Source organism: Mastigoproctus giganteus, chromosome 9 (genome assembly GCF_048544385.1).
Source record: "Mastigoproctus giganteus isolate SK-2022 chromosome 9, ASM4854438v1, whole genome shotgun sequence".
NCBI lineage: Eukaryota > Metazoa > Arthropoda > Arachnida > Uropygi > Thelyphonidae > Mastigoproctus > Mastigoproctus giganteus.
In genome coordinates, this window is record NC_143583.1 from 143,368,286 (window position 1) to 143,394,358 (window position 26,073).

Below are 26,073 nucleotides of genomic sequence, written 5' to 3' on the forward strand. Positions count from 1 at the left end.
GGGAATGAATAGGCCACATCATGAGTACTCTATACAGGTCTGGAAGCTTCATTTTAGGAAGGATGTGGATCTGTTTGAAAGGGTGCGGAGAAGAGCAACGAGATTAGTGAATGGAACAAAAGGGTGCTCTTCCTTAAGAGGAGTTTCAGTTCTGAAAATTGCAGCATCTGCAAGGAGATCTCATTAATGTGTTTAAGGCTTTGATTGGGTTGAGTAAGCTCAATGCTGATGGCATTCTTCTTACTCAAAACTACACATGTGAGATTCATAAATTCCTCAACCTGCATAAATTCAAATTCAGGAAGGATGGTTGCAGGTTAGATGCACAGAAACTTGCTCTCAGCTGGTGGGTAGTTAATTATTGGAACAAATTTCCATCTGGTGATGTTGAGGTGGGTGACTATATAAATTATGAGAGGGGATGGACAGGTAATACAGAAAGGCTATTTTTTTGGTTGATGCTGTACAAGCTTGCATTCTTGAATCACTTGCCACTACCAATACTAAACAATTTTTAATAATTTTTAAATTGTAAATTTTCGATAAGATGAATTTTCAATAATTTAAAGTTTTTTTTTCCCACTCTCTTCAATTTTGCATTATTGAAAGTCTACTGTTGTCAGAATTCATTATGCATATATTGAGTAAATTAACAAAAAATTAACAACATTAATAAGTAATTAAACAAAAAATTGTAATATGCTAAATTTTTTTATTAAGCAATTGTAAGATTTCTTTAAGCAATAATAACACAATTCATACAGTTGTTTTAATTCTAAAACACTGTATGAATTGTACATTACTACTCAAAGTTCGAATTGCTAAAATTATAGAATGTGAAGTAGATAAAATTTCTTAAATGTTATTTGCATTTGCCCCTAAACAAGGCTGCTAGATGTTTGGTTTTGACTTAGGCAGCCTGGTATTTGAGCTTACTGTCTAGTAAACAAGTTGAGAAAATACTGGACATGTAAATGTTCAGTATTTTGTAATGAAACAAGTTTTAAGAATATTATAATTTTATTAGTGGAATTTTAGTTGCATTGAGTTTTCCCATTGCAGTCAATTTTTCGAGTTTTAATAAATTTTGTAGCCATTGTTGCTTTAGACAAAACTGTATTCTTTAGAACTTTATTACTGTTATGTAGTCATTTCAATTTCTATCGACAGATGAATGTAGTAATTTTTGTGTCGAAGATGTATAACATAACTATTTTTTTTTTTTAATCATACATTTGAACTATTTGGTTAGGAAAGATGTTTTCTCTAAAATACATGATAAAAGCTGTACAATATAATTTAAATTATAAGTTGTAAGTTATTGTTTTGAATAAACTCTCAGTTCAGTTCCATTATATTTTATTAGTGTTTATCTATCTATCCCCTTCCAATTAGAGCATTTTTCTTTTCTTTTCTTTTTTTGATGTGAAACATCCTTGGGGGAACCTACAACTGAGTAAACCCGATGAGTCACAATGACGTCATCCGCTGTTTCTGCCAGAGGCACTTCCCAGTCTGTGCTGAGCACCCGCTAGTAATGTGATTAGAGCGTGTGACGCATTTTTCGTAACCAGTACAATATCTTGAGTTCTAGTGAACCGATTTACGAATTGCGGAGCATCTGAACCAAAATTCAAATGCTATTCAGTTGAATTTCATTGAACTGCATTAGAAAAACACAATAAAATAAAATAAAAAAAAAAAAAAAACACAATCAAACAAAAAATGTTTGCATCTTGTACCGTACAAAAGATGTAGGTTTTATTTTATCTGAAAACATCCCTGACATGAAAGAGGTTAGCGAAATACAAGTGAATAGCCTAATTACCCATTTGATTGTAGTCATTTGTTGAATAGTATGATTGCAACATTAAAAATATTTGTCAACAATTTCTTTTTTCGTCTTGCATATTTGTCACAGTCAATTGTTAGGTGACACTATAGAAGTTTTCACATCAATAATTTTGGAAAAGGTGTTCAACAATGCCGAAGTCAAGTGTAGAGCATTCTCAAGAGTATTGAGTAAGAATGAAAGTGACAAGACATAAGAAAATAAATAAAGACGAAGGTAGCAATGAGTGCACAGGAACGGAAAAAACTATCAAGATTTCTTAAAAGAGAAACAGAAAATCAAGCATTGGATTTAGCAGTGCCTTCAATCAGCAGCAATTCCACTGCTCCATCTAACAATAATGTACCCGAAGTGAGTATTAATTGTACAATGGAACATTTTTATAATTGCGGATCAGATGAGTTTAAATGATCAAGCTCCTTTTCCTTTATGCTGACTACTATTTATATAAGAATGCGCATCAAGAGTTTGAAAGGATTTATAAAAAATGATTTTTTATAAATCTTACATCTCCCTCCAGGACTGGAGGGAGATGTAAGTAGATAGACCAGATACATCTCCTTCCAGACCAGCCTGCACAGCAACCCTGATATTCAAAGTATGGGAGCAAAAGTCACCCCAGGCTTCCACTACACAAGAACCATGGATCCAGGTTAAAACTTGGCACCAGCAGAAAGATCTGATGATAGGTATCGGTAAGATCCTGAACTAGCCTGCACACCAACCCTGATATCAAGAGAATGGGAACAAAGGTCACCCCCAAGCTTCTAAGAACTCCGGATCCAGAATAAAAACTTGGCATTATCCTATTGGCTAATGTAGTTAATCCCCCCCCCTCCTATAAATTAACCGCTGGCAGGTCTCTTGCCTATATGCACACCAGGTTTCTGGGAGCATCGACAAGAGTCGTCAGCAGTAAGAATTTAATCTCTTTGTAATTATCTTAGTTTTCCTGTTTTCTATTGTAAAGGCAACTTACAATTGAATGCTTTACATCTATAATTTGTAAATTGTAATTGTAAATTGGTAACTGTAATTGTATTATTGGAAATTGTAATATTCTAAAATATTCAAATTTGTAACTCTTTCTATTTTTCTGTTCCCCCAACAGCTTTGTCTAATGACGGGTATTGGTATGATGCCTGAAACGTCATATAAATGTATAGTAATGTAGGCGAACAGCCTAATAAACTATATTGTTAATTTTCATGTGGTATAAGAGTGGTTTTAATATAATAATAGCCTTAACGATCATTATTTTTTGAACAGCAATTGTACTTTGATAAAACAGAGTTTTGGAATTGAAGTGCAAAATAAACTGGAAAAATTCCAGTTTACCCTCCCTGTTCAACATAACATATTAATGTACTTTTTTTTTCTTTTAATACTTACAGTGACTGAGCTGCATCCTCTGCTAATCGTTTCTGAAGTGATCTGTTTTCTTCATTGTCTGGAAGAATGAAATCTTCTGATACACAACGATCCCAGCTAAAATAAACAACAATAAAAAGCAAAAAATTAATTACAGATATGCTTGTAAAAAAAGGAATATAAATTATTGGAAGAAACATATACAGTAAATATAACATCCTGCTGTAGTAAAGATTTTTTAAGCTGAAAACAAGATTACCACATTCAGCACCGTATTTCTTAAATCATTCATGAACAGAACTAGCACAATGGATAGCAGCATTTTCATATTTAAATTGTTATCTTCTATATATGTGAAAAAAAAGAAGCAATGGCATTTTTCATCCTTTCAATTACTGGTTTCAATCCATACCACAAGAACAACCCTAAACAGTTACTCCATTTCCTTGTGGCAGAGGAGTGACAAATGGTGAATTCATTACTTCACGCAGTGACTTCAATGTTCTAGCATTGTCAGCTATATAAATGAGTGCAAATTCCAATTTTTTGGACCACAATACTTGTTTCCAATTGTATCACCTCAAACACTGAAGTCTTTGGGCATAAATTTTGGTTGAAATGAGCAGTTTGTGGATAGGGTTGTAGCTGACTGATAAAGACAGTTAAGGAAGCCTGAGGCTTATGCTGCTCCAGCCAAAAAAAAAAAAAAAAAAAAAAATCTTGAGTTATCCTGAGAGAGAGAGAGAGAGAAGTAGAAGGGAATCACCAAGAAAGAGATAAACAATTTTAACCTAGGTGGTCATGTCAGTATAAACAAAGCCCCCCCCCAACCTCAAATTATACAGACCAAATTAATTAGATAGTATGAATCAGAGCTGTAATAACTCAATATGTTCTACGTTGATAATAATATTAGTAAATAAATAAGAGGAGTTAACCTCAATATAGTACGTGGAACACTTCCGTATGATACCCTCCAGAAATTAAAACGGAAAAAACGAAAAAATCGACAACTTACCGGAACATTAAAGTAAAATATAAATAATTAAATAATCAATTTAACACAATTCAAAATCAATTTAAAACAATTAAAATTCAAATTAACGCAATTAAAAGAATCTAACGAAAATATTCAAAACGATTTTCCTTCCTGAAGCTGACAATGCTTTTCGACCGACTGTCGTGATCACAGGAACGAAAATTACCGAATCAGGCTAAACCTGCAACTTAAATAGTGATTATATGTCTTCGCGCACGCGCGTAAAGGTCCACGCATCGGAGATCAAATATGGCCGCCGAACATTAACAGAATTCTCATGTAATTTAATTTCAACGGTTTCTGCAATTAATAGTCGCGTATAATTACGTTGAACATTAAGTATTTTGGCCTCGTTAAATAAAAAAGTATGTTTTCCGTTAATGGCATGAAAGGCTAATTCTGACGCTGCTGAACGAGAAGCACGAACAGAGGCTTCGTGTTGATTAACACGGATATTAAGAGAAAACCAGGTCGAACCCTGGTAAGACGAGTCGCAATCACCGCAAGAAATGTTGTATACTAGATCATTGATTTGTGTTGCGAACGCGGAAAGAACCGAGCGATTGTTCAGTATAGTGTGTAACTTCCGTATGGGCCTAGCTATAATTTTAAATTCGGTATCTTTAAAGAATCTGTTAAGCTGTTTGTGCCACTGTTCAACATATGGGACAGAAATAAAGTATTTTTTGATATTTCTATTGTTGATTGGTGTAGTATTTTGTATCCTATCCTTAGCTTGTACCCTAATTCGATTTATTGTGTTAATGGGATAACCCCTGTTTAAGAATCTGCTAGTTAATATTTGTATTTCTGAGTCCAAAGCAGAATCCGTCGTTGAATATTTATAGGCATTTAGAAATTGATTAAAGATAATCGATCTTTTGTAGGTGAACGGGTGGTAGCTATTATAATGTAGAAGCATACCGGTGTTTGTGGGTTTTCGATAGATGCTAAATTGTATTTTGTTCGAGTCCCGGGTAAGCGTGAAATTTAGAAAGTTTAATGACTTTGTATCCGTATCTTCCCTTTCCAATGTAAATTTGAGTCTAGAATGAATATTATTAAACGAATGTAAAATGTCTTGGATAGTAGTACTATCGGTAATAACTAGAACATCGTCCAAATACCTCCCGTAGTATGTGATACGGGGACGAAAAGGTGTCAAATGTATCTGTTCAATCGTTGAGAGATAGATCTCTGACATTAAGCCACTCAGGCTCAAACCCATTGGTAATCCAAAAATTTGTTTGTACACCTTGTCTCGAAAGGTGATGTAGTTAGCTTCAACTAACAGTTTAATTAAGTGAAAAATTTCCTTAATAGGCAGCTTCGTATAATTAATCGGTGTCGAGTTTTTATTTAACATATCCCAAATAATATCTAATGTGTATTCAACGTTTACATTCGTATATAATGAGGTAACATCTAATGAGAATAAATTGTCATTGTCGCCGAGTCTACAGTCTTTCAGATTATTAAATAATGTATCGTAATTCTTAATCCCAAATTGTATAACCTGTCTAAAAGGTTTTATAATGTTATAAAGGTTTTATACCTTTATACTTCAACTGTTAGTTGAAGCTAACTACATCACCTTTCGAGACAAGGTGTACAAACAAATTTTTGGATTACCAATGGGTTGGAGCCTGAGTGGCTTAATGTCAGAGATCTATCTCTCAACGATTGAACAGATACATTTGACACCTTTTCGTCCCCGTATCACATACTACGGGAGGTATTTGGACGATGTTCTAGTTATTACCGATAGTACTACTATCCAAGACATTTTACATTCGTTTAATAATATTCATTCTAGACTCAAATTTACATTGGAAAGGGAAGATACGGATACAAAGTCATTAAACTTTCTAAATTTCACGCTTACCCGGGACTCGAACAAAATACAATTTAGCATCTATCGAAAACCCACAAACACCGGTATGCTTCTACATTATAATAGCTACCACCCGTTCACCTACAAAAGATCGATTATCTTTAATCAATTTCTAAATGCCTATAAATATTCAACGACGGATTCTGCTTTGGACTCAGAAATACAAATATTAACTAGCAGATTCTTAAACAGGGGTTATCCCATTAACACAATAAATCGAATTAGGGTACAAGCTAACACCAATCAACAATAGAAATATCAAAAAATACTTTATTTCTGTCCCATATGTTGAACAGTGGCACAAACAGCTTAACAGATTCTTTAAAGATACCGAATTTAAAATTATAGCTAGGCCCATACGGAAGTTACACACTATACTGAACAATCGCTCGGTTCTTTCCGCGTTCGCAACACAAATCAATGATCTAGTATACAACATTTCTTGCGGTGATTGCGACTCGTCTTACCAGGGTTCGACCCGGTTTTCTCTTAATATCCGTGTTAATCAACACGAAGCCTCTGTTCGTGCTTCTCGTTCAGCAGCGTCAGAATTAGCCTTTCATGCCATTAACGGAAAACATACTTTTTTATTTAACGAGGCCAAAATACTTAATGTTCAACGTAATTATACGCGACTATTAATTGCAGAAACCGTTGAAATTAAATTACATGAGAATTCTGTTAATGTTCGGCGGCCATATTTGATCTCCGATGCGTGGACCTTTACGCGCATGCGCGAAGACATATAATCACTATTTAAGTTGCAGGTTTAGCCTGATTCGGTAATTTTCGTTCCTGTGATCACGACAGTCGGTCGAAAAGCATTGTCAGCTTCAGGAAGGAAAATCGTTTTGAATATTTTCGTTAGATTCTTTTAATTGCGTTAATTTGAATTTTAATTGTTTTAAATTGATTTTGAATTGTGTTAAATTGATTATTTAATTATTTATATTTTACTTTAATGTTCCGGTAAGTTGTCGATTTTTTCGTTTTTTCCGTTTTAATTTCTGGAGGGTATCATACGGAAGTGTTCCACGTACTATATTGAGGTTAACTCCTCTTATTTATTTACTAAAGACCAAATTAATGGCAAGTCTAATTACAGATATGCAATTAAAACAATTAAAATAATTGACATGAAACTGAAAATTGTGGATAAACAGAACCGAAGTTGCAGATATACGAAACCAATAGCAATTGCTCAGCCAACATACTGGTATTTTCTTCGAAAACCTATGTAGTGTTTCCTCTCATATAACATTCTATTTCTGTTATAGTTACTTACTCCTCCTACTGGACATGCACCTTTGGGATATTCCACAATCGTTGCTGTTGTAGCCCCCCCCCCTTCTTGTTCTATGTTATTTTTTGCCTATCCTGACATTGAATTTTGGTTGATGACTATGCTGATGGTATTTAAGATATCAAGATTAGCATTTAATCATATCATATGATTCCCTAATTTCCTTTACACTATGTCAATGCAAGTGGGGGTAAGGTTTCTAACATTTTGGCCATGCAGAACATATGCAGGTGTCTGAGCGCACGCGCACACACACACACACAATACAGCAGGCCCTCGCTATAACGCTGTTCTTATATTACAACCCATATCTCACTCTAACGCTGTCACAACTCACTATAAAGCTCTTTTACCAGCGTACAGATTAAATTTTTGGCATGTTTAATGAAAACGTTTAATTTGATGAATAGCAAATAACAATAACAATGAAATTTTCTTCCATGTTAATTTAATTGAGGTATGGTGGCTATTGTTACGTAGTTCTGAGATTAACATTTTAAAAAATTATCAAGCATATTGCTTGTAATATTTGCATTATAGGCATTTATCCAAAGTCTAGTCATCACTCCGTACAGTGTTAGGTAACGGGCAGTTTACTCGAACATTATATAATAATTAATGCAACGCAGTTACATTTTCGAAGATGAATAATGGCGAATAAGAATTAAAAAGCGACATCTGGATGCGGTACGAAGCCTACTAAAAGAAAAAGACTGAATTTGAAAATTAAATTATATGTTTTAAAGCGAATCGATTCCGTTCAACAACAAGTAGATAAAAAATAAAGAATTAATTTTAGCAACGGGAAAGCCAGCTGTCCCACTGCAAACAACTAAATTAGTTATGGATAAGCTGGCTATTATAACTGAAATGGAGACTTCTAAATAATTTTATTCAAGTAATATCCAACTCAAAATTCTGTTAAGTTAAATATTATTAAATAAAAAGCGATTAGCCTATATGATGATCTGAAGAAAGCTCACTTAAAAAAAAAAAAAAAAAAAGAAAAAAAAAGTGGAACCATTTAAAGCTAGTAAGGGCTGGTTCAAGAGATTTAAAATTCAGGGAGAAGCTGTAAATGCAGATCAGAAGGAGTCAAAACTTTCAAAAAAAAATAACTTAAAATTATCGAAGAGAGGCGTTATACTTCTCATCAAGTTTTAACATAGATGAAACATGACTTTTTTTTTGAAAACTAATGCCTAAAAGAAGTTTCATATCGAAAGAAAAAAAAAAAAAACATGCCAGGCTTCAAAGCAGCAAAGGCTCAGTTTACTTTATTGCTTGGTGGTAAAGCTGCGGGGGAATTTAAAGTAAATCCCCTTTTAGTTTATCGGGAAGAGGGACAAAATACAACTCAAAATCAACCAAAGATACAAAAACTCAACAGCCAGGGCCAATGGATTAATAAATTAATGATTTTAATTAGCATTTTAAGTTTGCCCTTTTAGTTGATCGGGAAGAGGGACAAAATACAACTCAAAATCAACCAAAGATACAAAAACTCAACAGCCAGGGCAACTGGATTAATAAATTAATGATTTTAATTAGCATTTTAAGTTTAATTTTGATACATAACATAGTTACTTACCACATAATTATATATGTATGTAATGGAGAATATTTTATATATACAGATTTTTAATATTAAATATTTTGACCAACATTTGGCATCTTTTCACTACCATTTATTATTTGTGAGTGGTGGTGGTATAGACTGCAACTCACAAATACATATGTTACATTACGGCACTAGCTTAGCGCTGATTCGCTATAATACATTCTTATATTATAATCCGTATCTGACTATAATGCTGTCACAGATCAATATAATGCTCTTTTACAGATTGCATTTTTGGCATATTTAACGAAATCGTTTCATTTGATGGAGTAGATAGCTTGAAAATGAATAGCAAAACAGCATTAAAATGTTTCCCACGCTGACCTGAGAAATTTTCCCACCCTCAGTGAAATTTTTTCGCACTCTAATTTAATCGCAGTACAGTGACTTGTTACGCAGTTCCAAGATCAGCATTTTAAAAAATGAAGTATATTGCTTGTAATATTTGCGTTATATGCATTTATCCGAAGTCTAGTCATCACTCAGTACAGTATTAGACATTGTGTGTAACGGACAGTTTATTTGAACATTGTATCATAATTAAGGCATGCAACCAATGCAGTTACATTTTCGAAGAGTTAATAATGGCCGATAAGAATGAAAAAGCAACAACGTCTGGGCGCAGTACAAAAACTATAAATGTAAGAAAAAGACTGAATTTGAAAATTAAATTAGACATTTTGAAACAAATCGATTCCGGTCAAAGACAAGTGGATGTGTGCCATAATTTAGGCCTTGCAAGTTTAACTATAAGAATAATTATAAAAAAATAAAGAATTAATTTTAGCAGTGGGAAAGACAGCTGTTCCACTGCAAGCAACTAGGGCTAGTTTGGCTATTAGGATTGAAACGGAAAGACTTAACTAATTTTATTGAAGATAATATCCAATGCAGAATTCGGTCAAGTTAAATATTATAAAAAAAAAAAAAAAAAGAGAGAGTGAGATTAGCCAATATAATGATCTAAAGAAAACTCACCTAAAAAAAAAAAAAAAAAAAAAAATGTGGAACCATTTAAAACTAGTAAGAGCTGGTTGAATAGATTTAAAATCCAGGGAGAAGCCGCAAGTGCAGATCACGGAGCTGAAACTTTCAAAAAAAGAACTTGTTAAAATTATTGAAGAGGGGTATTATGTGTAATACTTCTCAACAAGTTTTTAACATAGATGAAGCAGGACTTTTGTGGAAACAAATGCCTAAAAGAAGTTTCATATTGAAAGAAGAAATAAACATGCCAGGTTTCAAAGCGGCAAAGGATCGGTTGACTTTATTGTTGGGTGGTAATGCTGCAGGGGATTTAAAATTAATACCTCTTTTAGTCTATGTGTATTTTAGTGCTTCATTTATACACAGCTAAATATAAATTAGCAAATTTGCAATAGCAGCATCGTTTACCCCTTTTAGTTTATTTGGAAAAGGGCCAAAGTTCAACCCAAAATCGACACATTTTTCATGATTAAATTTATCAATTAAGTTAAATCAATTTAGATCAATTAAATTCATGATTTTAATTGGAATTTTAAGTTTAATTTTGATACACAAGTAGTTACCACATAATTATATACGTATGTAATGCAGAATATTTTGACCGACATTTGTGCATCTTTTCACTACCGTTTATTATTGATTAGGAAATATCCTATGGCACTGACCGCAACTCACAAATACATATGTTACCTTATGGGAATGCGGTGCTCGCTTAGCGCGGATTCACTTAGTGCTCTGTTTTTCCGGAACGAATTATCAGCGTTAAGTGGGGGGTCACCTGTATATGGCCTTATATCATAAAACTTTATCAGTATTGGAAAAGATGTCATGATCAAGATTTCCCATCATTTTTCTCCAATTGATCAGCATATTCTTCCCCTACAAAGTATGATCTACAAACACCATCTGTCCAATAACATATGATTACAAGTTAGTTCATATACATAATGTGTTACATTTCAGGCACATTCAATTTTTTCTTAAATTAAATATAGTTATCTCCTTATCAATTAATTACTATGCTTTATGCATAACTTTATAGAACACTTAATAAAACTCTAATTTTACATTACCTCTAATTTTACATTAAATTTAACTGTCCAGTTTAATTACAACTGTATAATATTTATTACACTTTTCCCCATACACTTTGTCTCTTTTATAAATTTATCTCTTCGCAAGCAATACCATATTCACAAGTCTTACATAACAATACATGTGAAGTGTGTATGAACTGTCTAAAGCTAATAATACTGCATTTAAACTATATTTAATCTATGAATTTCTTTTTTAAATACGAACTGCTGGAAAAAAAAAAAAAAAAAAGAAAAAGAAAAAATAATTGCCAGATTTATATCCAATCCACTAATTTTATGAAATTTGGACTGGCTCAACAAATATTTCTAAAAGGTCCAAATATAAAATTTCATGAAAAGCAGTCTACTGAGAGTCAAGTTATTAGATTTTTTTTTTTTTTTTTTTATGTGAACCCCAAACACGAGAGGTATTAGAACCTATAGTACTTAGTACCGTGCTTGCGTTGGAGGTTGAGAAGACGAAAGCAGATATTTGTTGACATTGGACTTAAACTTCTGTAGATTGTAATTTTCAGGAAATACGTATGAAGGAAGGTTGTTCCAGAAAACGGCAGTTGAATGAATAAATGAGGAAGATGAAAAGTTGGTTCTGTGGGTTTGAAGTTGGACAGTAAATGGATGTTGGCTGGTGGCAGCACATGTTCGGACTGTTTTGAAAGAGAGAGAGCGGGAATTATAGAAGCCAATCCAGAAGAACAGTGCCCATGGAAGTATCTGCAGAAGAGGCATGCAGCAGAAACAGTACGTCTATGAGAAAGTGAGTGGAGAGACTCTGTTAGAGATGAAGCATTAATTAATCAAACTGCCCTCTCATCTGAATGGAATCAAGAAGCCTGATAGAGGTTTTGGGGGCACCACCCCAGATGTGGGAACAATATTCCATGGCAGGGCGGATTTGCGATTTATACAGAGTGAGCAGCTGTTTGGAAGAAAAGTAACGCCGAGAGCAAAAGAGAAAACCAAGTTTTTTAGATGCAGAGGAAGCAATATTTGTAATGTGCTTGTGCCAAGAGAGATTAGAAGTCAGGGTAATCCCAAAAAGAGATATATCATTTTGCCTGGAAATCGAAGTGTCACTAAAGATAAGCATAGGAGCAGAAGAATCCTTTTTGCGAGATATAAGACAAGACTGAGTTTTAGAAGGGTTGAAATCAACTAAGTTGTCTTTGCCCACTGGAGAATTACCTGAAGATCGGCATTTAAGGAATTGGTAGCAGTTTTTTGAGAAGTTGAAGCTGATTGAGCAGGACAAGGTTTCTCAAAATGGAAAGTGGAATGCAATGTGCTATCATCGGCAAAACTATGGATAGGATTTCCAGTCAATGGGAGAGGGTCATTAATATACAAGAGGAAAAGAGTGGGGGAAAGAACTGAACCTTGGGGGACACTGGCATTAGTGGAGAAGTTAGACGACAGAGAGCCATCTACCAGCATCCTCGGTGAGCGATCAGAGAAAAAAATGGATAACCAATTACTAAAAATAGTTGGAAAACCATAAGATGTAAACTTGTTTAGAAGACCTTTATGCCAAACACGATCAAAAGCCTTTGAGATGTCAAGAGCAACTACTTGTGTTTCACCAAACCTTTCCATTGAATTAGTCCATAAATGGGTAACATAAGCCAGAATATCACCAGTGGATTGACATTGACGGAATCCATACTGGCGATCATTGATCAGATGGAAGGTTTCTAGGTAGTTTAAGAGTTGGTGGTTAATTGATTTCTGCATTACTTTAGAAAGAGTAAAGTAATTGCAATGGGACGATAACTGGATGGGAGGGATTTGTCACCCTTTTTAGGAACTGGCTGGATATGAGCAAATTTCCAAACAGAAGGAAAAGCACCTTTGGAATAAGAAAGTGAAAAAAAGGCAGCAAAGAATAGGAGTAAGTTCAGGAGCACAGGTTTTGAGAACAAGTGGAGAAATACCATCAGGACCTGGAGCTTTCTTAGCATCAAGATTCATCAAAATCCTTCTGATATCCTTTTGACGGAAGACCACAGGAGGCACTGAATGGAGCATGTTGGGAATGGTGGGAGGTGTTTTATCAAGGTCATTAATACATGAGCTGGAAGTAAAATGGGATGCTAGCAGATCAGCTTTATCCTTGGCTGAAGTGACAAGAGAACCATCTGGTTTGGACAGAGGTGGGAGCAGAGATGGGCAAAAGTTGCGGCCAATAGCTTTGGCAAGAGACCAGAATGCTTGGCTACCATTAGGGCAAGAAGCAAGTTTTCTACTCTTAGCCTGTTCAAACTCTAGTTTGGACCGATTAATAACTGCTTTACAATTGCTGCGAGCTTTGGTGTAGGTAGGCAGAAAATGAAACTGAAGAATTAGAAACAAGCCAATTACGATATCCAACGTTCTTCTCTTGAACAGCCTTAGCACATTTATTGGAAAACCAAAGTTTAGATAAAGGACGAGATTTTAAAGTGGAGTGTGGGATAAAGGATTCCATTTCTGCAAGAATAATTTCACTGACATGATCTGAGCAAATGTTGACATCAGAAGTTTTGAAACAGTAATCCAACCAAGGAAAAGAAGAAAAGAAGTCTCGCAGGTCATCCCCTTTTGCATTCTTGTAATGCCAAACAACACGAGGTTGGGGATAACATTGAGATAAAGGTTCCATTGGAGAAGAGACAATCACCAAGTTGTGATCTGAAGTGCCTAATGGACCTCTCACTTCAACCTTGTACTTAGAAGGGTTGTTTGTGAGAAAAAGATCAAGCGTATTGGCTGTATGATTAGGATTGTCCGGTATTCTTGTAGGTAAATGAAAAATCTGTGCTAGGTCATTAGTAATTGCAAAAGCCTCAGCATCTCGACCTGCTGGGTCGGTGTGACTAGAAAACGGAAGCCAGCTGGAGTTGTGAACATTAAAATCACCAAGGAAAATTACGTCACTGTTAGGAAAGTTGGACTGGAGAAAGTCAAGTTGCAAAGAGAGGAAGTCAAAGAGCTCCAAGTGATTAGTGGAGTTGGGAGAACGGTAGGGACAACAGATGAATTTGACACAATGAGGTAGAGAGATTTTAAGCCAGAGAAGATCAAAGAGAGGACATTCCAAATTGCCAAGTCTCTGACAGGGAATATCAGAACGGAACGGACATATGCACAAGTACCACCTTTGAGATGAAAGGAATCATACAGCGAATAATTTGGGCATCTGAGATGAGCAGTAGTTGAATCAACCGATAACTGAGATTCTGTCAGAAAAAGTACATGGGGTTTGGCAGACTGCAAGTGGAAATGGACATTGTTGAGATTAGAATTGAGACCACGTATATTTGTGAAATGAATTAGGAAGTCCTTGGGAGGTTTAGATCTTTTCGCTGATAAGCTTGCTCTATTAGTTTGACAATTCATGGTGTATTCAATAGTGCATAAAAGTGGGTGGGACATGCTGTATGAAGTAATGAAATTTTTGGATATGGCGTACATACAATAACAATATACCCAGACCCTTGACATAACGTGGCCTCGACAATGCTCCCTGCATACACACCACTTGGATTCCCTCCAGTCACTATCTGGCAGAGTAGAGGTAGCAAGATTATACACTAGCTGATCCGGAAGCCTCCTAGAGAGTTACCAATAGGTTCGGTCCAGTGTACTAACTAGCAGCCGGCCTGTGAACACCGTTTTAGAGCTGTACCCTCGAAATGTAAGGAATATTGGATCTCGCCACGACGTTCATCATAACCTCAAAAGTCATCAATCTTACTTTTTTTTTTGATTTGGTAGTTGTTGGCGCATCGGCTTCTGTGGCCATATTGCACCTCCCAAGGTTTTTGCAGTACTTTGATCCAAGCCCGAGGCGGGAATTGAACCCGCGACCTTTGGGTTGCCGGGCAGGTACTTTACCCACTCGGCTTCAATCATACTGCATGATGGAAGAGATAGGGAAGGGTTGACAGGAACTTAGCTCTAGAGACTAAACATGTGTTCCACCACTTCAAGCCTCCAATAAGCAAAGTGGTGGTATTTCACCGGTTGATGAGGGTCATCTACCACCTAGTACTGCCTGGTAACATAGAGGGGCGGCGTTCCTCCATGTGGTGTGGGCGCCACACCTCGACCCCTGCTTACGTTGGTTCACACCTGGGTGGTCAGCCACCATGTACTTGTGCATGGAGGTAGATGTGGATGGACATAGTGAAGACAATAGGCACATATACGTATATATGTGAATGCACCTAAAAAGCAAGCAGAAACCATCAAATTACCATTACTATTTTCCAACTCTACTGCAGTCCTTTCATCTGATGAAGATAGCATATAATGACATTACTTTCACCAGAATTCTTTTCCACATCTTTATCTACGCATGATACCATTTTGTGGTTGCTATACTAGTAGAAATGTTTATGAACAGCAGCTTCTCCATGAAGTTCCTGCTGATAAATGCTTTGTATACAGACTTTCTAGATCTTTTAAGTGATTCTCTGATAACTTTCAAAATGGTTTTCTGAATAACATGCCAACCTCGTATTTGGGGTTTTCATATATATGTATATATAAATATAATATACATATATATGAAAAACTGCTCACTATGCCTTGCATACTCTATTGCATTTGTTTGATTTAGTTCACGAACACCCCCTCACCCTGTATCCAACGAACCGACGCATCAACAGGTTACAAATCTTTCCTCGTGTACACTATCGCAGGACCAGATTTCACTTTTATCCAAAGGATTAAATTGTAATTTACCACCTCGAAAGCTGACAAAAAAACAATGCGTAATTGATATTGAATTTGGACTTCGTAGGGTTCCACAAAAAGATGTATTTATTTAACAAGTTAACCAAGTAGTGAATAACATAAAAGAAACTCGACTTCCTAAATTGAATACACATGACAGTTCAGCTTTACGAGAACTTCGAGAAAATAAGGACATTATTATACAGAGGGCAAATAAAGGAGATACAGTGGTAGTACTAGATAATCATGATTATATTAATAAGTTAGATTCAGTTGTGTCAGATACCTCGACTTATCGTGAAGTGGACCCGGCACTGTTTACCAATTTGGTAAATCAATACAATAAAACGTTAACCACATATCGTAAAAACGACTACATTACTATGGTTCAGTTGAAGGAATTGAAGTCCAGAACATACAATATTCCTGCACTTTTTGGTCAGGTAAAATTACACAAGCCTTGATTTCCGATTCGACCTATTGTTTCCTACAGGAACTCGGCATTTTCAGCCTTAGCCACACACGTATATAACATTATAAAACCTTTTAGACATTATACAATTTGGGATTAAGAATTACGATACATTATTTAATAATCTTAAAGACTGTAGACTCAGCGACAATGACAATTTATTCTCATTAGATGTTACCTCATTATATACGAATGTAAACATTGAATACACATTAGATATTATTTGGGATATGTTAAATAAAAACTCGACACCGATTAATTATACGAAGCTGCCTATTAAGGAAATTTTTCACTTAATTAAACTATTAGTTGAGGCTAACTACATCACCTTTCGAGACAAGGTGTACAAACAAATTTTTGGATTACCAATGGGTTTGAGCCTGAGTGGCTTAATGTCAGAGATCTATCTCTCAACGATTGAGCAGATACATTTGACACCTTTTCGTCCCCGTATCACATACTATGGGAGGTATTTAGACGATGTTCTGGTTATTACCGATAGTAGTACTATCCAAGACATTTTACATTCGTTTAATAATATTCATTCTAGACTCAAATTTACATTGGAAAGGGAAGATACGGATACTAAGTCATTAAACTTTCTAAATTTCACGCTTACTCGGGACTCGAACAAAATACAATTTAGCATCTATCGAAAACCCACAAATACCGGTATGCTTCTACATTATAATAGCTACCACCCGTTCACCTAAAAAAGATCGATTATCTTTAATCAATTTCTAAATGCCTATAAATATTCAACGACGGATTCTGCTTTGGACTCAGAAATACAAATATTAACTAGCAGATTCTTGAACAGGGGTTATCCCATTAACACAATAAATCGAATTAGGGTACAAGCTAAGGATAGGATACAAAATACTACACCAATCAACAATAGTAATATCAAAAAATACTTTATTTCTGTCCCATATGTTGAACAGTGGCACAAACAGCTTAACAGATTCTTTAAAGATACCGAATTTAAAATTATAGCTAGGCCTATACGGAAGTTACACACTATACTGAACAATCGCTCGGTTCTTTCCGCATTCGCAACACAAATAAATGATCTAGTATACAACATTTCTTGCGGTGATTGCGACTCGTCTTATCAAGGTTCGACGCGGTTTTCTCTTAATATTCGTGTAAATCAACACGAAGCCTCAGTTCGTGCTTCTCGTTCAGCAGCGTCAGAATTAGCCTTTCATGCCATTAACGAAAAACATACTTTTTTATTTAACGAGGCCAAAATACTTAATGTTCAACGTAATTATACGCGACTATTAATTGCAGAAACTGTTGAAATTAAATTACACGAGAATTCTGTTAATGTTCGGCGGCCATATTTGATCTCCGATGCGTGGACCTTTACGCGCGTGCGCGAAGACATATAATCACTATTTAAGTTGCAGGTTTAGCCTGATTCGGTAATTTTCATTCCTGTGATCACGACAGTCGGTCGAAAAGCATTGTCAGCTTCAGGAAGCAGGAAGGAAAATCGTTTTGAATATTTTCGTTAGATTCTTTTAATTGCGTTAATTTGAATTTTAATTGTTTTAAATTGATTTTGAATTGTGTTAAATTGATTATTTAATTATTTATATTTTACTTTAATGTACCGGTAAGTTGTCGATTTTTTTCGTTTTTTCCGTTTTAATTTCTGGAGGGTATCATACGGAAGTGTTCCACGTACTATATTGAGGTAAACTCCTCTTATTAATTTACTAATATAAATTTGCAAAATATAATATTATTATGTCACAGTACTTCACCTACATGGTGGTAAAGCTCATAACAGTATATCATATCACAATCTCAAAAGAATCATCAATCTGTTGGTAGCACAAATTGATACATTTCACAATATTTTTTGAAACATGAAGAGTTATAGATTTTACATTAGAAAGGAACTGTTCAATTTTCTGCTGTATGTCTTCAAACTGTGGGTGTTGTTTGTATACATGCTTTGTTTCAAAAATTCCCAGAGAAAGAAGCCTAGTAAAGACGAGTCCTGGGAAGAAGTGGTCAAATATCCATGTGTAAAGAAAAATGTTTAATATTTGTTCCTATTTAGTTTTGGATGTGGAGACTGTAAACTTGCTTCACTAATCTGCAGCTAAAGACTTCTTGTTCTGGCCTTCAATTTAGATCCAAAGCATATCACAGGTATTCAGTTTGTGCTCAGGGCTGGAAATAATAGGTTCACCACAATATTCTTCTCAAACAACTCCACTCCAAATAATTGTCACAATGCAGGTAGAAGAGAATTAATTTATAATTGTCTCAACAGACAACTGCACTTATGTTTCACTAATTATAATTATCAGTGAAACATGAGTGCAGCTGTTTATCATCGGTGAAACAAAAGTTTATCATGAGTGCACTGATTATCTTCGGTGAAACATGTTTCACTGATGATAATCAGCGGACTAAATTCAAAACCACATAAAACAGGTCTATACTGCCACACTGTCCACTAGAATTTCAGTGTTGATGCAATACTATGTGCATGCTTATTATATCTTACTATCACCCATTATGGGTGGTATATCCTACCATCACATTATGGGTGGTGGTAGACAGCAGTATCCTGACTTATGGAAATATTAATGCTGTTGTTCCCCAAGGTTCAGTTCAGTTCTTTCTTTCACTCTTTTCTCTTGTATATTAATGACCTTCTTCCATTGACTGAAAATACTATCCATAGTTTTGCTCATGATAGCACATTGCATTCCACATTCCAGTTTGAGAAACCTTGCCCTGTGCAAACAGCTTCAACTTCTCATATATCCACTAACAATTCCTTAAATGCTGATCTTCATGTAATTCTCCAATGGGGCAAAAATAACTTAGTTAATTTCACTCCTTCTAAAACTCAGTCCTGTCTTATATCTCACAAAAAGGATTCTTCTGCTCCTATACTTATCTTTGAAGACACTCTGATTTCTAGACAATATCACATATCTATATTAGTTACTCTGACTTCTAATCTCTCTCTCTCTCTCTCTCTCTCTCGGCATAAATAAGCAGAATGCAACCTCTGCAATTAAAAAAACTGTTTTCTCTGTTGCTCATCATTACTTTTCTTCCAAACAACTACTCACTCTAAAAATCCACCCCACCGTGGAATACTGTTCTCAAATCTGGGAAGGTGCCCCACCCATAACCACCCTCATGCTTCTAGACTCCATTCAAAAGAGGACAGTTATGTTAATTAATGACCCATCTCTTCTGCATGCCATTTCTGTAGATACTTCCATGGGTACTGTTCTTCTGAATTGAATTCTATCATTTCCCCCCTTCTCTTCCAAACCAGTCTGAACATATTCCACAACCAGTCAGCATCCTTTCAAATTCACAGAACCAACTTTTCTTCTTCCTCATATATTCCTTCAACTTCTGGTTTCCAAAACAACCTTCTTTCATATGTATTTCCTGAAAATTACAATCTACAGAAATTCAAGTCTAATGTCAAAAAGTATCTTCTCAAACTACAACCCATGCACAGTACTAAGTACTATGGGTTCTAATACCTTTCGTGTTTTTCATTAAAAAAAAAAAAAATATATATATATTTATTTATATAATAAAGGTATCAAGAAAGGTGAAGTGCAAACTACAATCTAAAAATATTTTTAACTATTCATACCTACTATTCCAGCCAAAGAAGTGAATTAGGTACTCTGGCACTTTACGGCCTCTGCTATCACGACTCACAACCAATTCTAGAACCTGCAAATATGAAAAATTTAAGTATACTAAATACCATTTAATGTATCTTTTGACAAAATGTAACCAAAAAAATTTGTTTTGATTAATATTATATGCATTATGATAAAAGTAAAATTCACTTGTCCTGATGGAGTTAGTCAAAGGTAAACGCATAAAGGAAGATTCACCACTTAACATGTTCGCTGCTACCTAAATGTGAAAGAATCCATTTATTGTGATGTATTTTTGGAATACTGAAAAAAAAAAAAAAAAAAAAAAATCAACATTCTGACATCGCTAGCATTCCAAAAATTTGTATAACGGTTGAAAATTAAAAGTTTAGAATTTGTTGCTAAATTCAAGCTCTTACTTTTATGCTGAGCTGTAAATCGAAAAAAAATCTTAAAATTGTATAAAACGCTTATTCATGTACATAAAATAACATCAACAAGCAAAGTACAAATAAAAATGTGTGCCAAAGTCTATAAACAAAAGCCAAGCATTACTGCAAGGCACTTAGTCAGTGTGGCAATACAGAGTAGTTGTTAATTTCATGTGCCTTTATGTTTACAGCATTCAATGATTGACTGCTTGTGTTATGGAACAGCACTTGGGTGCATTTTGAACTAGGCGATATGCATTGTGACACAACTCCCAGTGCCATTTTTGATAATGTGAGTAAAGGCAGTGAATGTGTTTACCTGGCTATGGTTGCAAGGGACCTATTAGGTTACTTGTGCAAAAAAGTTCTGCACATTTTTTGTTGGTTGACGATTAATGACTGAAACTTTCTCTACTTCCCTAAACACCAACTCAGTTTTAACCAAGTTATTTTTGAACCAATATTTTATGGTCTTCACTGAGTAACTGTGTGGAAGAACTAGACATGCGGTGCAACTCCCTTTTTATCAACTTCTAATTTTCTCAGGCACTCAGAACCTCACAGGTGACGAATTGATTTTTCAATGCACCAAATGACTGCCATTCTTGTTCATCAGTTTTGCAGAACTGATTGGTTGGTTGGTTGTTGGGTTTTATTGGCGCATTAACAACTAAGGCTATAATGCGCAAAAACCAGGTGATATATAAAAATTTAAATTTCACTGACCTAATTACTTAGGTCACCATGGCAAGATATAAAATAACAACGGTATAAAATGTAGAAAAAATAAATCAATAAAGAAATAACAATAACATGTAAATTTTAAATACAAGTAAAAACCTTTATTGATTTAAAATATCTAAAAACAGCAGACATTGTCCTTGTTGGATAAAATCTGACTGAGTGTATACGGCTCAGTCAGATGATTAAAAGCGGTAAAGTGGATATTGCTAAAATCTGGACAGTCAATTAAAATGTGTCTAATTGATAAAATTGTGCCACAGGACACACACATAGGAGGATCATCAGCCCTCAGCAAAAACGAATGAGTCAAATGACTGTCCTATGCGGGTTCCGGGCAAGAACAACTTCCTCCTTACGATTCCTGTGCAGACTAGACTGCCACGGTTCAATTACAGGCTTTATATGATATAATTTATTCGTAGTCTGTTTATTCCATGAATCCTGCCATTGGGAGTGTATCTTCTGGTGTATTATTTGCCTGTAGTCTGTATAGGGAACTGAAAGGCAGCGATTATTATTGGGAATTGCTGATTTGGCTGCGGTGTCATTTGCAGAACTGACAATATTAGTTTAGTCTGTTTCCTAGAAGAAACAACAAATAAAACCTTATTGATAAAAAAAAAAAAAATGTCCATGCCATTACAGTTCAAGGAAATGAATAAGTTAGTTCTCTAACTTTCTAAATAAAGCATAATCTGGGAGAAATATTTTAGGTCTTTTCCAAGAATTAGCTACAAACAAGTTAGAAAAAAATACGAGAATCCTTAAAAGGACTGTTCCTTTCTGCAAACCTTTCTTGTGATTTTTTTTTATTTTATTAGATTCTAATTATTTTACACATATGTACATAATATACAAACAGAAATATATGAGCATGAGCAGCTTTGAAATTTTTCTGGATTAATGATTTTATCAAAGTGCCCAATATTTCAGGTTTATATTTTACAACTCTAATAGTTTTTTCTCCCTTTCTTTCCAGCAGAATTAATAAAAGTTTCTGCGTACATACATACATAATATATAAGCAGAAATTTCTACACATGTGGAATTTTAAAATTTTGCACACAACCATTTTCTGCATTGGGAAATGCAAGTGACTATTAATTCCACTTATAATTTATGGCTGTAACTTTCTTTTTCTGCTTTCACCAGAATTAACATATTTCTTTAAAAATAATGTATAAAAAGTGCAGCATTATTTAAATTTTTTTTATTAAAAAATAAAAAGTTAGATACGATAAGTACAGAAATTTATTAAGAAAAGACAACATATTTTCGTATATTGCAAGTGCAGAATTCAAAAAAACCAAAAATTTTTCCATAAATAAAAAACAAAATTTGTCACTTCTCAGATATGACTGACCCCCAATTGCAAAATCAGGAGAATGACCATTGCTGGCTTAAAAAAAACCTGTAAACTTTTAATAACAGTAATATATTTTGTTTGTTCAGTTTAATACACTAACTCTCTATAGGCAATAAAAAAATATACAAGTTGGATATCTGAAGCTGCTTTCAGTTGTCATCAGCATATAGGAATGTTCACAGACTTTCAATACATTCAAAATGATCTGTACAGTACTGCTGCTTGTCAGCATCTTTTGTGCTGCTGGTATCAGCTGAAGCAATAAAGTTGACATGAACGGAATCATGTAGGCCAGGATTGTCCAAGCCAGTATTTGTGGGTGGATGCACTGGCAACCACCTTTTCTAATAATGTATGTTTGGAGAAAATTTTAGAATATAAGGATGAGAAATTAACTGTTCTGAAATAAAATGTTTTAAGCATTTATTCTCTTCTTTCCCTTGCTTGCATAGGCGGATTCAGAGTAGGGGCTCGTGCCCCCCTGTTGTTTTTTGGGAAAATATACACCAATCATTTAAATAAATTCCCTTTAGATACAAAAATTTTTTTTTTTTTTTTTTCATTGTTAACATAGGATTATAGCTATTTTTGCATTGTGTCCTAGCTATTTTCAATGACTAGTTGGCAACACTGATGTTGATGTGATCGCCATTCTAGTCCATGATGTCACGCGCAGTTTGGTAGTGCGTAATGTTTACTTCAAAGTAATTCAGAGTTTAGCTTGTTTGTGTACAAACAAGCCACCAAAATGGTACCCCTCCTGTCATTGTTTTCTGGATTTGCCTGTATTATTAAAATATTATTCTATTACTGAAAATAATAAAACAAAAACTAATTAAAAAATTTGCCAATAAATCTGCACACACAAATTTATTAAAGTCACAGAGTTAAATTAAGAATTATTTCTATAAAGTTTAATATTTTGCATGGGGAAACTGTATAAAATATTTTGTTATATGACTAATTACAGATAATTTTATAAAACTAATCCCTTCCAGACATTCATATCGTGAACACAATAATCAATTGTTTTTTGGTAATTTGTTTCAAGAGCTCAGAAGTTGAAATTTTCACTATATAACTAAGCTCTTTATCTATCTAAAAGGTTATTTTTATAATGAAAATTGTACATATTGATTACAGCACAACACAAAAAAATCACTTCAACCAAAGGATACAAAAACAAAACACACAGACAACACGTTTACAAAAGCTGCTATGGGCTGAGAGGAAGGACCACGTGGTCCGGTCGGAGACAATAGGAGCCCATCGTAAAGTGAAATAAGTAGGTGTCGGTTAACATGATCATTGGTTAGTAGAATCAACCACTTTAAAGAATCAAATTTCAAAAAATCAATCAAATCATTAAAATGCAGTACACTTTATCGTTATCATATGTTCGGTTATAAGAATCAATTTTGAATGCCTTTGTGATATTTTTCTAAAGCACATTTCTGGAGCTCACTACTATAAAACAATAAAAACAATTTCCAGTTTCCGGTTTATTGGGCTTTTCTGTTGTAATCTATTATAAACATGTAGTAAACTCAATCTTATTGCCTTTGCAATAATACCAATAGATGGAATTCTGTGGGTTTTTGTGTTATTATAGTGAAATGTGTTTCCCCTTCACTGAAATTTTCAATCATATAAAAAACACAAATTTTCAGAATCTTCTCTTCATTCCAATTTTTTAGCTTTGTAAACTTGGTTACTCCGTATTGTGTTAGTTGCAATTTGTGCATGCCATGTTCCTTATTATTGATTGCAAATCTTTTTTTATTATTTTAAATTTTATGACCCCCAAAAAGTCAGTGAACAGAAATATCAATTAGTATGTACATATTACAGTATTAATTAAGTTATGCAGGTAAGCATAAATTTATTTTTATTTTGCTAACCTGCGGAAAATATTCTTCCTTTTTTCATGTATCATTTGTGCTTTATATCTTTACTTTTATAGCCTGTGGATAACATTCCTCCTATTTTTGCTTATTAGAATTAAAATTGAATTTGCAAATGTGATCACGATGTGTTCACTATACATATCGTATAGTGAACAGTACTTTATTTTGGAGAGTCCATCATAAAGTGAGTTGATTGTACAGTGAACCAATCGTAAAGCGGGGGTCCACTGTGTGTGTGTGTGTGTGTATACATACATACATACATATATACATACAGCAGACTCTCGATTTTTCGGGATAGATGGTAAAAAACAAATCCCGGATAATCGATTTCCCAGTTAATCCAAAAATACAAAAGTCCCCGACATACGTAAGAGATGTGTTCCAGGACTTCTTACTTGTTGAGTTTTACGTAACTCGGGAATGCACTAATAAGAAATCTTTATTGCAATAATAATAATGGTGATAATACAATTCGATACGCTGCAATGTTGCTACCATATTATTATTGACAAATCTGAATTCCGTGCAATACTTTTTAATGTTTGGTCATTTTGATACATCCTTATTATAATGATTCCTTAGAGATTTAACAGATGCACCGTTTTCAAACTTTTGAATAATTTCAAGTTTTTGTTTAACTGAAAACACAACTCTTTTGCATTTACCCATTATTTTTGCAATTTCTAAACAAAACAAAAAAAAAAAAAAAAATAGCATAAAAAAAAAATTCTGACGTCCCTGACATAAATAACGAAACAAAATTTGTCCTTTTGCACTGCAACGGAACACAATAATTGACGCGATGCACTAAAACAAACAACATTTGGTCTCTCTCTTTTTTTTTCTTTCTTTTGAGCGGCGTGTGTGAAGACAGCAGGAATTGCAAGATAATAGGTACACTAATCTCCCAATGACAACTTAGGTATAATGCCGCTTGTTGCTTATTTACGACTTGCAAAATATCTGTTTATACCTATTCTAGTTATTACTTGAATTTTTTGATTTCTGGTTGATTTTTTTTTTTTTTTTTTTTTTTTTTTTTTAATTTGGATGAGTCATGAAGTGTCCCGGTTAACTGAGAGTCTGCTGTGTATATATATATATATTTTTTTTTTTCCCCCCTCTTTGTGGTGACGATTTCTTAAAAATATACAAAAGTTGTCTATCCAGCCATCCAGCACTGATCTAATTACATGTCATAACATCAAGAACTCCAGGTCTGGTCTATTACTTACACTGCATTGATTATTATACATTAGACTGAGTAGTGGTTATAAATCAATTCCATTTTTTTCTAGGATGCAATCACTGTGCTGTAAATCATCTCCACATCTCTTGTTGTTCTGGTTGTCAGATTCCTGCAGTGGGTTGTGTTAGTACATTCCTCCCCACTCATGATTTTTCACCCTGTCTTCTACTCTTCAACCTAATTCTCCAATATATGCCTCCCAGCCTCATTACTTCATGCTGTCTATAAGAACCAGGCAGAATGCATATTACTGCCTAGTGTCAACCCTACGCATTGCTTTTACATCATCAAGTGTCAATACACACACTTGATGATATAAAAGCAAAGGTATGACTAAGCGGATCATATCTTTTGCT

General features: G+C 34.4%; 1 protein-coding gene across 4 annotated transcripts in view; it reads right to left on the bottom strand.

Annotated features, from left to right (window-relative positions):
• Nucleotides 1–26,073, bottom strand: part of msl-3 (male-specific lethal 3) — a 229,436-nt gene that overhangs the window by 169,922 nt on the left and 33,441 nt on the right. For all 4 annotated transcript variants that reach the window (XM_090382007.1, XM_090382005.1, XM_090382004.1 and 1 more), the window contains exons 2-3: nt 20,005–20,087; nt 3,245–3,340 (exon numbers count right to left, since the gene is read on the bottom strand). In XM_090382007.1, coding sequence (XP_090238133.1) covers nt 3,245–3,340; nt 20,005–20,087 — 179 coding nt within the window. The remainder of the gene's footprint in view (nt 1–3,244; nt 3,341–20,004; nt 20,088–26,073) is intronic.